This window comes from Dermacentor andersoni, chromosome 6 (assembly GCF_023375885.2).
Source record: "Dermacentor andersoni chromosome 6, qqDerAnde1_hic_scaffold, whole genome shotgun sequence".
Taxonomy (NCBI): domain Eukaryota; kingdom Metazoa; phylum Arthropoda; class Arachnida; order Ixodida; family Ixodidae; genus Dermacentor; species Dermacentor andersoni.
This window is the reverse complement of record NC_092819.1, coordinates 65,215,099-65,229,297: the sequence shown is the minus strand read 5'-3', so window position 1 is coordinate 65,229,297 and position 14,199 is coordinate 65,215,099. Positions and strand designations below refer to the sequence as shown.

Below are 14,199 nucleotides of genomic sequence, written 5' to 3'. Positions count from 1 at the left end.
TCGGCGCAACGGCGACGATGGAATGAATTTGGTTTGTTCTGGTAAATAAAATTTGGGATTTAATTATATTGTAAACAAAGGCGCGAAGAACCTGGCATAACGACATTGGGATCACTACGACAAAATAACGACGATAGAGAGACCACTACAGCATGACGTAGACTGCACGACGATAATGCAATGACGACCATGAGGTGACAGCGCTGGAGTGATAACGATCGCACGGCGGCGATGGCGTGACGGCAACGTGATGCCGATGCTGGAATGATACCGATTGTATGACGACGACGACGACATGACAATGTCAATGTGACGAAGAGAATGGTGGAGGTGGAATGACAACGTCATGACGATGATGAGTGGAATCCGTGCGGCCAAATGATGACGATGGAACGACTACAACAGTGTGACGACACGACGAAGGCACAATAACTATAATAGCGTTGCGACGACAGGATCGAAAGTTGAACGACTTGGTCCGGCAACATAATTTTGTTGCAGCGAGAAAGGACGAAGACGTATAGATGAGATACACAGCACGAGCGCTGTTCTTGCAGTAGACGGAGAGGCTAAGGCAAGCTAGGTATACCAGACAAGTGGTGTCCAGATATTGTGAGAAGCTTTAGCTGCGAGATTTAGCTGCGCGAGATTTAGCTGCAATCGCCGGCTCACCCTCGCACGCTTTTACTCGCACATGCAGCATATGGCGCGCGGCGACGATTTTATCGCCTTTGGACTTTATACGGAACCTCACGGCGACGGTGATGGCAGAAATGCGCCTGGAGTGTCCATATAATTGATTAAAATTTGTCGATTTTGCCTGAAGGCGAAGCGATAGCAAGATTTAGAGTTGCGATTGAGCTCCTGACGCCATGGTCTAACAATGCGCGGAGGCGACACGGCGTGACGCAGCACGCGAGCCCACTTTCTGCTTCGCAGCATCGAACGGCGCCCTGGCAGAAAGCGTGTCTCAACGCTAGCACGATGAGGAACGCCCGTAGCCGAGCTTACGGTGTGGCACATCGTTAGTACACCAGATGAGACCGATGAAAAACCGTCACAATCTTGTCCGCGCAGCGAGAAATGATTAGATTTTAGCTTCATGCCTTCTGCCCGTTCCGATCGGACCAGTGTATGTACGCAGCTGCTCAACGGGAACGCTAATGCGTGTGCACACAACGCTAATTCCAGCAGCGGAAGCCATGCAGAACGCTCTCGTGGCCAATGTTATACTGCATAGTAACGTTCTAACACGGTATCGCGCGTCTTGGTGGAGCTTGATGGTGCGTCCACTTGGCTTCGCCGTTTAAGAGCGAAGTGCGCCCGTTCCTGGATTGAGCGTGAATGCACGTGTGTCACTGCTCGCGCGTTCGTCGTCCTCTTCCACATCTGGCTCTGATGCCGCTCATCGTGCCATAGTTCCCCTCCCTCTGCGAAGGTACTGACGGCACTGACCCACTGCCAGTCGGTGCGGTGATTCCGGTCGCAAATTATATGCCTCAATATATCGCGAAATGAAAACGCGCATAGAGCTGCGCTCAAATTTCACATTAGGGAGTATCGTCATCGTCGAACATATTTTAGCATGTGCTTTCAGCTCGCGTTGTCGGCGACCTTCAAGAGACCTTGAGCCAAAATCCTGAGCCGTTATCTGGGCACTCAAGACGAGAATGGAACGAGAACATCGGGGGAATTGTTGCGAGAGTGCTTACAAAAGTTTTATTTCAACAAGAGACGATACGAACACTGAGTCACAGTCACGGTGCAATTCCACCAGGACGATAACATATACAAAAAACGAAGCATTGTACACACGGCACGTCTTCACAGTAGTGTGAACAAAACGAGGTCATGCGGGCAACCAGTCAAAACTTAAGAAAATGCGGCCTTTGGCCCCAACACTTTGTACAGGACCGCATTACATACCCTATTTACTGCCCAAACAAGCTTTAAAAAAAATAACTCCTCCGAGTTCTCCCTAATGTTTGTTCACAATATCATTCAAGCTGTAACTTCTAGTACGCTGAAGCTTTGTCATTTCCAAAAGCGACGTTCAAAAGGCAGATACAGGCAGAGCTCGGTACGGCGCTGAAGCACGGTAGCCCGTGCTCTTTTTAACGCCAATGGTCCGCGAGTTCCGCGGAGCGTCCGACGCGCCTACAGCGCCCGCCAGCGTCCAAGCCAGCAGCGTTAGGCGCGCCGCAGATGGCTGTTTGGCCGAGACGAGACTTGCAATGAAGTTCTGTCTGTGACAGGAAACTACTGGGCCCATAGGGACCGGTACACAGTATGGCGTGGCGCGATGTAGTGTGGTCTGCATGGTGTGGCGTGATGTGGTGTATAGTGGAGGGTGCCGCTGAGAACATGCAGTACACCCATTTTAAGACTGTGGCTAGTATCGTCTCCAATCAATCTGCTTTGCCGGTAGCCATTTCATGCCTACATCCACTCGGTTACGGGAGAGCCAGTATTTTTTACATCCAAATGCACTGCGCGTCTTTGGACAACTAACTTTCCACTCGCGTGCGGCGTCGATACGCCGCACGCGCTACGGTGGCGTACGGCCGCAGCACTACGGCCGCAGCACTACGGTGGCGGCGTCGTCTCCGTACGCAGCGCCTATGGCGCGAACGTGCGTAGAGTGTCCGCATAATTGTCATCGCAATGAAATGATAAATACTAGTTACCTAACTATTGAAATACAGTGGTGTGGTTTGGGCAGCGAACAGGTGTAGTCGATATTGTACACTTCGATATTCAGGAGTTGGGCACGCAATGTAGTCTTTCAGGCGGAATGGGTGCAAAGGGAAGGGAATTAAGCGCAGTCGAGAACATAGGAGAACTATAGGTAATTGCAGTGGTCATAATATAGGCTGATGCTGATCATGGTGATGCCAGAAGAGGTAAGAAAACACAGGCAGGAAAAACGTGTAAGGATTGTGCATTGCCGATATACTATAGCTGCGTTGCATGCGTGACAGTCTCAAAGACCGGTACGCAAAAAAAAATGACAATAAAGAACACGGCAAATAAAACTGGATATTCAACTCGGAACCAGCCACTTTATACGCAAGGAATATACCACGCAACTAAACGACGCTGCGTTGGTTTAAGTGGCAAATGTAAGCAATGAGAAAGCTCGTCAAGCAAGGAAGCCTACAGAGACCAGAGTAGAAGCGATGTTGCAACCAGTGTCCTCTCAGTCGCGCACACTGCAAGGCTCTGCCTGTGGTGTGCGTGGTATCACTGCCAAAACGCGCAGTGGTTCACAGATGAATCGATGAACTTCTCACGGAACAGCGAACTCGCATGCAGTTTTTTCCGCATCTCTTCTATTTACAATCATTAAGTTTTTAAGTTCGAGTGCGCATAGATAAGCCGCATAGCAGGAAGTGACAATGTTTCATACGTGATGAAGTTAAAATGAATCGTATCGCGATAGGTGGCGATGTGTGACTGAAATGCAGAAAAATACAAAAGCAACATATAACTGACTCATTACAGCTACATACATGCGCATTGTGGTGCCATCACATCGATACGTGGTGTAAGCAGCCTGATACACGAGAAAGCAAAATTACTGTAAGGCCGTTCTGGTTTCAGTCAAAGAAGTCGCATTTGCTTCCGGGATTCATCTTAGATCCCACCGTACAATTGAACGCGCTCGCGAACGCGGCGGAGTTGCGCACGGCCTTGTTGCAGTCCGCCGCGAACGGATTCGGGAATTCTTCTGTGGCGCACGTGACGTAGCAAAGAGTCATGAAGAAAACCACCATTTCCGGCAGGTCTTTCCGGATCAATCGCGGAACACTTTGTTCTTTCAAGGCGACGAGGAGCGAGGAATGCGCTATCTCCAAAGCTGGCACTTCCGGGAATATGCTCGCGCTGCCTTGGCTCCTCAAGCAGCCGTCTTTGAATCGGAACTCGCTCGTCGAGGCCTTGGAGAAGATCGAGTCGACATGATTACCGCTCGGGTGCCAGCGAAGACCCACGTTGTCCAAGGCCTTGACCATCTCCTTGGCCAACAGAAAACCGAGGCCACCGTAAAACATGGCATCGGTTCCCTTCGGATAGTAGAGAGGCCGATCTACGATTCCGATCGGCAGGGCCATACTATTCAGGATGTAGTCGTAGCTCACGTGCGCGGGGACGTAATTCATCGGCAGGCTATCCGATTCGGTCATTTCTTTAGCTTTCGTGGGCTGGTACATGGAAACGTGGGCGGCTAACCAGTATTCCCTGAACGTCTCGCTTCCAAGCGGATACTCTTTGTAGTACTTCTCGAGCCTATCGTTGTCCATGTAATGCGGAGGGGGCCATACTCGCACTCGCAGCGACGACAGCTTGCGCACTGCGAGCGCCTTGCTTTCTTCGTCCAGCCACTTGGAGGCGTTCACCATGCGAACGGCCGTCGAGACTAGACTGCCGTACGCGCCATCGATGAACTTCTCGTCGGAACCAGTCAGCCGGGAGACTGTGGTCAGGCACAGCACCAGCAGCTTGAACACCGCCTCGACGTGCAGGCCGCAGAAGACTGGACGGTACGGAGAAGCACGCGACTTGCCACCGAATGTGAACCAAAGGAGGCCGCTGTCGAAGACGGGCGCGTACGTCTGGACAAATAGCCACGCCAGATGCCTCCGGAGTTGACGGTTGTCGTACTTTCCCAGCAGCCTGTCGATGGTTTCTAGCAGTTTCGTGTCGCTTACGAGGACACGGTGGTGAGGAGCGAGGCTGGGATTGAAGGACAGGTGCTTCTGCAACGCGCCCTTCCAATCGACGCTGGGGATGTTCGTGGTGAAGTTGCCAATGTCGCTCAGTGGGAAGGAGGCCGGGTCCTTAATCCTGGAGACAATGCAACTGTAGAGTTGCTCCAGGACGTCCCCTTCCACTGCCTTTGTCTCCTCGATAAAGAATGTCTCCGCATGACCCTTATCGTCCTCGCTGACCGTGATATAGAATCCCTGCAAGTACTTGCCGTAGTCACCGCCCATTATCACCCTTCGATGGCGGCTCCGCGCTGCAGCTATGTATTCGCCTGGCTTGATCAGGAGGCGGCCTCTGGTCGAGTCTCGTCCCGAAAGCACGCTGACCGAGATCCAGAACGGCATCTGCCACTTGAGCGACAACTCCATCAGCACGTCAAAGAAGGATGGCGCTTGGTAATCCTCGGGTTCCTCCGGCCAACTGAGTCCTATGTATTTCATGAAGTGGTGCAAGCGATTGATGTTGGCGTCGCCGTCCTCGAAGTAGCGTTCGCAGAGTTCGTGCATTCGGCGTGCCTTCTCACCCGCGGGGAGCAGCGTGCTGCCGTAGCGAAGCACCGCACTCAGGCCCTCGAGGTGAGCGAAGATGACTTCGTCCATCACGGACGTGACGCGCTCCCGGTACTGTCGCCGCGGGGACCAGGCCGAGCAGACGAAGGCGCGAAAGTCGTCGCACGGGTCCAGGCTCCGGTTCAGTGAGGCCGTCAGGATGTCCGCGTGCACGATGCAGTCTTCCGTCGAGCAGAGCGGGACGGGCTTCTCCGCCGGGTCGCTTGCGACGAACGAGTATATGAGCATCGCGACCGTGAGCAGAAGGGCTGCGAACGCGGCGGCGCCGATGGTGACGACTGCGCAGTAATTTCCCTTTTCTTTGTTGACGATTTGGAAAGGCCGCTTTGGAGGAGACAACAGCTGAAAACAAAGAAAGACAAGTTGCAGAAATCAGCTGGTTGCCACGAAACGCACGAAGTGCAACGCGCGCGTTCCGTGGAACATCGCTATAACCAACTCGGATGTAACAAATTGTCACTTATAATGAATTATATTTAATAAGCTTCTTTATCAGCGTGTGACGAATATGAACTCATAAGAAAAATTGGATCTAACAAATTGTTCTTTGAATGTGGAACGTGTGACCACGTTATCTGGATCTTCGACTAAGTTCGACCAAACGTTTAAGTAAAAGGAAAAGAAACCCCTACCATGGTGTGAGCCCATAATATAAGGGCAAAGCGATAGGTCCTCAGTCTTATCGAACCGTAGTGTATACTCACTAATTTTTGTAGTAAACATGTGTTAGACATTACGGTCGCCGTGCGATGATCGATAGACCTCATGCGTGAACGTTGTGACAGCTCTTAGAAGAAAGACGCAAATTAACAGGCATACACAGAGAAGGACAGAGAAGACAAGCGCCTTGTGGCATGACTCTACAGCTACGCAACAAGATGGACATCTGGAGAGAAGTTCGCAAAGGTTTTCGTTCGTACATGCTGTTTACCGTTACGCTAATAATACGGTCTAACATTGCGAATGGCTGGCATCTGATCTTACGAACAGTTCTATAGTGTGAAAATTTGCTTGTGATTACGAACCCCTTACGGTTATCAGCGAGGTTTCGAGTGAATAAGCACTATAACATTGCTATGCCCGCCCCTCGCTCTTCATTTACCTAAATCATCAAAACACTCTATCCTATATTTTCAAGCCATGCAACAATCTTGTTAACAGGTAACGCTGCTAAATTCGGAGGCTGTTGTTTGTATCCGCTTTCATGCGTGACCTACCTGCAGTCACGCGCGAACGTGAGCGAGATTACGAGGTTTGACCACTGACCATCCGGTGACCACTTAACAGCATGCTTAGTCAATACCTCCTAGAACCAATCTGCAGGCGGGCGATCGCCGGTCATCGGTGACTTCTTAAATGAAGCAACACTAGAATACAGAACTATGGCCCTACGATCGTTCAAATATTATAAGGTTCTGCAGATAACGTTAGCCAAGCTGTTCAACAAGAAAAAAAGATCGAAAAAAACGCGGTGCAAGATGCGATCTTAAGACCCTACGGTGTTTGATCGTCTGAGGTCTGACGACCGAACACCGTGGGTTTTATAACTGTCTCTTTCACCGTGTTTTGTAAATCGTTGCACACGTTGGCTAACGTTAGCAGGGACACGTGGTACATAATGGGAAGTACGGGTAGCACACGGATTTGTGTAATTCTAATGCTTGAAGTGAGTAACTGTAGTCGAACAAGCAGTGTCACTGGAGCCATTTACTTCGCCACGGACACTCGTCTGACGAGTCCCCTTGTCGAAACGTTGGCGACAACGACAATATTCCTTATTTGGTCAGCCCCATGAACCAAAACGGTTCATTAGTTTAGGATCCGGCAATGTTATCTGGTGCCTCCATTTGATTACAAGTTATTCGGTGCCTCCGTTCACCACCCGCCCATAGGCGCAAAGCTGCTTGCTGTACGAGTTTGCGAAAGACAAGGAAATGACTCACGATGTTCGTGAAGTCGAACACGGCTTTGCGGTTGCGTTTGGTCAGTACTGACGGCTTCTGGGAGCCACGGAAAGACCGCGAAAGCCGACTGCTATCTTCGCAAGGGCCACTGCGCGTGGTTTCTGGTGCCGACGAAATGGCCGGGGACGCGCACGGGGGCTGCGAGTGGGACCGATTGTTATCCACGCTGAATTCGGCAGAGTCTCCACTCAAGCCGGTCGACGACTTCGAAGCGTTCCAATCTCGGAGTCCGGCCGGCGAAGCTCGCTGTGGCTCCGGAGTTGCGGACCTTATGGCGCTGCTGCTGACGCTGTCGCTATTCGCCGAAGGCTCGGCCGTCCGCTTTGTCTCCACCTGAGCACCGGTGTCAGTGGTCGAGCTCGTGCGTGGCTCTTGGATTTTCTCCGCCGCGCCCACTTGCGGTCTCGGAGTGCCCGCGATGGCGGCGAACTTAACCAAGCGAGGAGCCAGGGACGCCTCGGAGTCCATGGCCTGACTGGCGGCTTCAGATGCCGGTGTCACGCTGGAAGATACATGCGACGTCGTTGCCCTCCCGAGGTTGTCCTCCACTGGAGCGTCCACCTTTGTGACACCCTTGGCCTCCGCCTTGTACGCCCTTCTCGAGGCCTGGCCAGACGAGGAAACTGTCAAGGAGGGCTTTCTCGAAGACTGATGCCGTCGAGAGTGCGTCTTGGAGCCGGAGTCGTCTCGTCCGCGGGAGTCTTCGCTTGCACGCCGCTTGGCATCGTGCTTCGGAGCAGCCACGGACGAAAGGCTGACGCCGCTTTCAGCTCGACTCCGCCGCCTATCTCGACGGCTACCAGGCGCGGTCGAATCTCTGCAGCTTGTGGTCTCGGACGAGACAGCCATCGGACCAAGAGTCACCTCGTCGGCTTCGGCCGTAGACGTTGACGAGGGCGTTGTACCCTCGGCCTCCTCCTTCGACGAGCAAGGCCGCTGCCTTTTGCTGCAGCCGGCACCGGACTTCTCGCTGAGAGGCGTCTTGGACATAATGCTGGCCGCAGAGAAGAAAAAGCGCGTGATGAACGTACGGGGCAGCGTACGGAAACGTCCGTTCCTAAGCAAGCACCATTCTTCTTCTGGTCGGAATGCACGCTCGGCCGCGAGCTGCGCGTGCGATCGGTGCTACTTTTACTTCTTCGTATTCGATCCTTGACAGCTGCCGAACCGGTGCCGTCAGTATTTTTTTGTAGGTGGTGGTGATAAACTTTATTGAAAGGGGGAAGGGTAAAGAGGGACGTGGCTGAGGGTTAGGGCTCAAGTAAGGCCCTGGGCCTGCTTGGCCTTTTCCGCCCAGTCCACCAGTTCAAGTTGTCGGTCGACGTCCCCGGAACTGAGCCAAGCTGTCCAGTCAGTCTCGCTGCTGACGGGGGGATGAGAGAACGGGAGCGAGGTGCATTCCCACATTATGTGTGTTAGTGTTCCTGTTTCTGAACAGAGCCTACATTTGTCGCTTTCCCTGCCCCCTGTGATTTTGTTAATGTATTTTGGGTGTGGGTATGTATTTGTCTGAAGTCGTCGAAACGCGACCGCTTGCGTTTTGTCGAGTTGCTTGGCCGGTGGTGGCAGCGCGCGACGCCTCAAGCGATACCGATGAGCTATTTCATAATAAGTCTCGCAAGGTTCCTCGTGTCTCTCCTCCTCATTCACGCCGTCCGCATCCGCGGACGAGGCTCGGCGCGCGAGATCTCGAGCCAAACTGTGAGCCGACGCGTTGCCGGGCACAGCCGCGTGAGCGGGGGTCCACACGAGGGTTTTCAAGCCGCTTAGGGGGCGTCGTGTGAGGACATGGTACGCCTGTTTGCAAATTCTACCACGGACGAAATTGCCGATGGCCTGCTTGCTGTCGCTGATGACGGTATTCGCTTCCGCATGCATGGCCATGGCAATCGCGGTTTCCTCCGCTTCCACCACTCGGCCAGCCGTGATTGTTGTATGTTCTATCAGTCCTCCGTTGTGATCCGCTACCACCGCGGTCATGAGGTCGCCCCGAGGGTGTCTGGCTGCGTCTGTGTAGAGCACTCCATCTTGCGAGCCGTAGCGTCGCCAAATGGCTTCACTACGGGCCTGCCGACGGCCCTGATGGAACTCGGGGTCCATGTTGAGGGGTAGAGGTGGGGCATAAATATGCCCCCTGACCTTTCGCGGAATCGTAATGTACTCTATCCCCTCGGGGATAGCCGCGATACTAAGCTTCCGGAGGACTGTGCGGCCAGCCGGGGTTAGCGAGAGACGACGGACTTGGGCTGTGTGGTGAGCGTCTAAGAGCTCCTCGATCGTGTTATGCATGCCTAAGGCCTCTAGCCTTGCGGTGGCTGCGTGGTCCGGAAGGCCCAAGGCTGCCTTTGTGCTTCGTCGGATCATGGTGTTTAATTTGGCTAAGTCCGTGGCTGCGAGTTTGACATATGGTGTCGAGTACATGGTTCTGCTGGTTATGTATGCCTGCACAAGCCGAAGCAGATCGCCCTCGCCCATGCCGTGGTGCCGATTAGCCACCCGGCGAATGAGCTGTAGTGTGTAGTTGGTCGCCCTCTGGAGTTTCTTTAACATGAGCCCGCAGCGCAGCGTGTTCTGAAAGTCTAGCCCCAATATTTTGATACTGGGGCGCTCCGGGGTGTTAAGTTCTCCGACCTTAAGTTCAAGGAAGCACCTTCTCCGTGGTAATCCCCTGGGACATCTACTTCTGCCGGGCTTGATAAGGAGGTATTCGGATTTTTCCGGTGAGCACGTCAGGCCCCTCGACTCCGCATAAGCTTGTACGACGTCGATGCCGCGTTGCATGATCTCTTGAAGAGTTTGTGGATCATCCGCCGCTGCCCATAACGTCACGTCGTCAGCGTAGAGGCTGTGGTGAAGCCCAGGGATAGAGCACAGCAGTTCCGGGAGCCCGCGCATCGCCACGTTAAAGAGAAAAGGGGAGATCACTGATCCCTGCGGCGTGCCTCGGCTCCCCAGCTCTATAAATTCAGTTTCATGTTCGCCGACTTTGTTCCGGCACTTCCGGTCGGTGAGAAAGTTTCGGACGTATTGGTATGCTCGGTTTCCGACACCCAGCTGGGTCAGGCCCTCGAGCACCGCTGCGTGGGCGACATTGTCGAAGGCCTTCTTCAGGTCGAGGCCCAGGAGGCACAGGAATCGGCGAGCGTCCGCCGGACTTTCGGGTTGCATCACCTGCCTTTTTAACTGAAGGAGCACATCTTGGGAGGACAGATGTGGCCTGAAACCAAACATAGAGTGGGGGAACTCGTCCCCATCTTCTACGTGTTCATTGAGACGGTCTAGGACCACGTGCTTCATCAGTTTGCCGACGCATGATGTGAGTGAAATCGGCCTGAGGTTGTCCGCATTGAGTGGTTTGCCTGGTTTTGGTATAAAGACGATCGTTGACGTCTTCCACTCTTCCGGGATGGCGCCCGTCTTCCAGCATTCGTTAATGAACTCGGTGAGCTGCTCCATTGCGGCCTCGTCCAGGTTGCGTAGGATCTTGTTGGTAACGCGGTCCGAACCCGGCGCCGAGTTCGTCCGCAGCTTGTAGGCGGCTGCCGACACCTCAGCGAACGTAATGTCTTCGTCTATGTGGGGGTTTTTTTGTAAGCGAACGCGTTTACATGGAAACGTGTCATCTTTAACGCGATATAGCTAAGAGCCCCTTGTCGCAGAAAATCCGGCGCCGGCTTCGGCGTCAGCGGAGTTGTCCGTGAGCAAAACTTTCCGTATATATTTAGGTATATGTTTATGCCACGCATTGCTATATGACATACGGTATATGAGGGTTATATTGCCACAGCATTCTACATTCTTGACAAACTATTCCTTGGAATATTGAGATAGACAGCCCACAAACGACAGCCCACAAACAAATGTCATGAAACAAAACACCTACAGCTCATACCTTTTATGTTAAATCTCCACAGACTTAAATAGTAAAAGTGCAAAACAATAGCAGAGACCTGAAAATGATGTTTTCTTTCCTTTTGTTTTTTGGCACGGATATGCACTACCTCCGGGATCCGTCCACGCAAGAGGCCGCGTTTCTACCAGAAAGCTCGCCTTCGTGCATAACGTTCGGCGCCAGCCTCTCCCGGTAAACATTGCGGTTACATAAGCTGTAGTGGCCGGGAAGCGTGAGGAGCAGTGAAGGATCTTTGAATTCTATCGCATTCCTCTCTCAAAAGCGAAGCTTAAGCGACCTCAAAATTTTCCCCATTGCGTTGTGTTTTGAGATGGCAACGGGTCATGGATCTTTGAATATTATCGCGTTAAAGGCGAAGCCTAAGCGTCCTGCAAGTTTTTGGATAAAACCGGAGTATCCTCTCTTTGAGATGGTGGTTCTGTCTTGCGGCGGCCGGCGCGTTTCATATAAGGGTCGTTCAATCAAGTCAAGCGCAGAGTTCGTTTCGTGAGGAATAAAAGGGCTGTCCTGCGGAATCAAAACATTGTGTTTTTCGATATGATCGTCTTTTAGGAAATCCACCACCCCCAATATTTAATCAGTGCTCGGATGCCACAAACGTAGCAAGACGTTTCAGGTAATTTTACGGCACAGTTGGACTGCCTGCTTCACTTTCTCATCAGTGAAAGAATGATCCGACGAACTCGTTCGCACACCTATGACGCCTTCTTCCACCGACGTTAGGACAGTAACATGGCTGTGGCAGTAACAAAATAGTTTCCTAGAAAAATTGTTAGAATGAAAAGAGAGAGATCATTTAATTGAAAGAAGGCAGAGAGGTCGGCCTGAGCTAAGGTGCTCTAGCCTGCTACTCTGCACAGGGGGAGGGGGAAGGGGGACATAAAGATGTGATGAGGGATGATGATGACATAGCAAGAGGGATGCGCAAAGATGAAAGCAAGTTCAGCACTCTGATGATAAACATTCACAAATGTCATCCATGAAGCCACAATCAGGTTTCGCCTCAAGTCTGTAGTCACCGATTTGAACTTAAAAATAGAGGCGTTAGGACGAAGCTGGTGTGGGCCTCCCCTGCGTGAACAGCACAAGCGCCAAACGAAATCTTTATAGCATATAAAGAGCTGCGATAAGCGGCTCTAGCACGGCGAGCACTTGTAGGGCACGTTTAGCGGCCGGAGTCTCGAGACCACCGAGAATCACGCGCATTGATTCTACTAGGTGCTTCAGCATTTTTTGTACACTCTCCTTCTGATTGTATTCATCTCCTTGCTTGCCCGTAGTGTCACCGGTTTCATTGGCCCTATAATTCTTGGCTTCATGGCGCAGAGGATCGCTAGTGCCCGCTGGCATGTTAGAATGAACTCTGTCACTGGTGCCTATGGGAGCTTGCAAGCGTGCATGGTGGTTCAGTCAGCGTGGGCATGACGGTTAAAACTTGAATGCGCCGGCACTTTTTCTGGCTTCCAGAGGCTTTGTCACTTTGCAGATTGATCATATGGAACAAAATTTGACTTTATATATATATATATATATATATATATATATATATTGCCACATCCTATATGGTCGCCGCGGGTATGTGCCAGGCGATGAGAACGACGCTGAAGTGGCGCGCGAGTGGAAAAACAGAGACGACAACGACGTCGCGTTGACTGCTCTCATAACAGTGTTTTTACACGTCCTCTACGCCGGCTTTCCCGTCTCCTACTAGGCTGCGACACTGGTGGAGGTGCGGGGTATGGCTCCGCGAAGGGGTGCCGAGCATGAGACAATCCTACCCCGCACCTCCACGACGACGCCTCGATGGCGTTCCCCATCTCCGGCTCGTTACACCCCACCGACCCGTCGCGATTTTTCTGACGCCTCTAGGGGCAGGTCCCCTAGCCCGCGCCGGGGAAACTAGACGCAGCGACCTCCGGGGGTGAGGTTGCAAACCGGCTAGCTACCCAAGAACCCCCATCTCCGACGATCGACGACTCTACAACTCCGACGACTCCAACCACACCTCCTGTAACCGACGCCGTCAGCGCCGATCTTGTCGTTTGCATTGACGGCCACCAAGTGGCCGCTCTCGTCGATACTGGTTCGCATTTTTCGATAATCAGTCAAAAGCTGGCCGACAGGCTGCGAAAAGTGAAGACGCCATGGACCGGGCCCAGCATCAGAGCTGCCGGTGGCCAGTTGATGACGCCGATAGGAAAATGCACAGCCAGAATAGCAATCGCCGGAGCCACCTTCGTCGCCACCCTCGTCATTCTCTTTGAGTGTTGTAAAGAACTTATATTGGGGATGGATTTTTTGAGAGAGTATGGTGCAGTGATTAATGTCCGTGACCTCGTCGTCACATTTTCTACGAGTTCAGACGACGTCGACCCCGCAGAACACCAGCGACCCCGCTTACGTATCGCCGACGACGACGTCACGCTTCCGCCGCGAAGCTGTTCCCTCGTGCCTGTAATCTGTGACAACTTGAACACTGGGACTGGCGTCGCTGAACACATCGACGCACTGGTACTTAGTCAAGGCGTTTCCATCGCCAGGGCCGTAATTAACGTACACGACGGACGTGCTGAACTCCTGCTGACGAATTTTACCTGGGAACGTCGACACATTGTTAAAGGCACGGCTGTTGCTTACTTCGACGAATTTACGTCAATACAGGACTGCCTCTCAGTGGAGCACGCGACGTTCACTGTGGCTGTGCCTGCCCCTATGGTCGATATCAGTACTACCTTATCGCCCGTCGAACGCAGCAGCCTTCTTGAGCTCATCGATGAGTTTAAGAGCTGCTTCTCATCCACGTCACGAGTTAGCCAGACGCCGCTCACTAAGCACCGTATTGTCACCGAAGCCGACGCCAGACCAATTCGGCAGAATCCTTATCGTGTAGCACCGAAAGAGCGCGAGGCAATCCAGACACAAGTGAAGACGATGCTTGACGACGGCGTCATTCGGCCATCTAAGAGTCCTTGGGCATCGCCTGTCG

At 52.6% G+C, this 14,199-nt stretch overlaps 1 protein-coding gene across 1 annotated transcript; it reads right to left on the bottom strand.

Annotated features, from left to right (window-relative positions):
- Nucleotides 1-3,068: 3,068 nt before the first annotated feature.
- LOC126523033 (membrane metallo-endopeptidase-like 1) lies at nucleotides 3,069-5,673 on the bottom strand. Its single transcript, XM_050171863.3, has one exon. The coding sequence runs from the start codon at nucleotides 5,562-5,564 to the stop codon at nucleotides 3,600-3,602; it is 1,965 nt and encodes a 654-aa protein (XP_050027820.2). The 5' UTR covers nucleotides 5,565-5,673; the 3' UTR covers nucleotides 3,069-3,599.
- Nucleotides 5,674-14,199: the final 8,526 nt, after the last annotated feature.

Bases quoted from the DNA above. Each gene is read 5' to 3' on its own strand.
- LOC126523033 (XM_050171863.3), bottom strand. From the start codon at position 5,564: ATGCTCATATACTCGTTCGTCGCAAGCGACCCGGCGGAGAAGCCCGTC.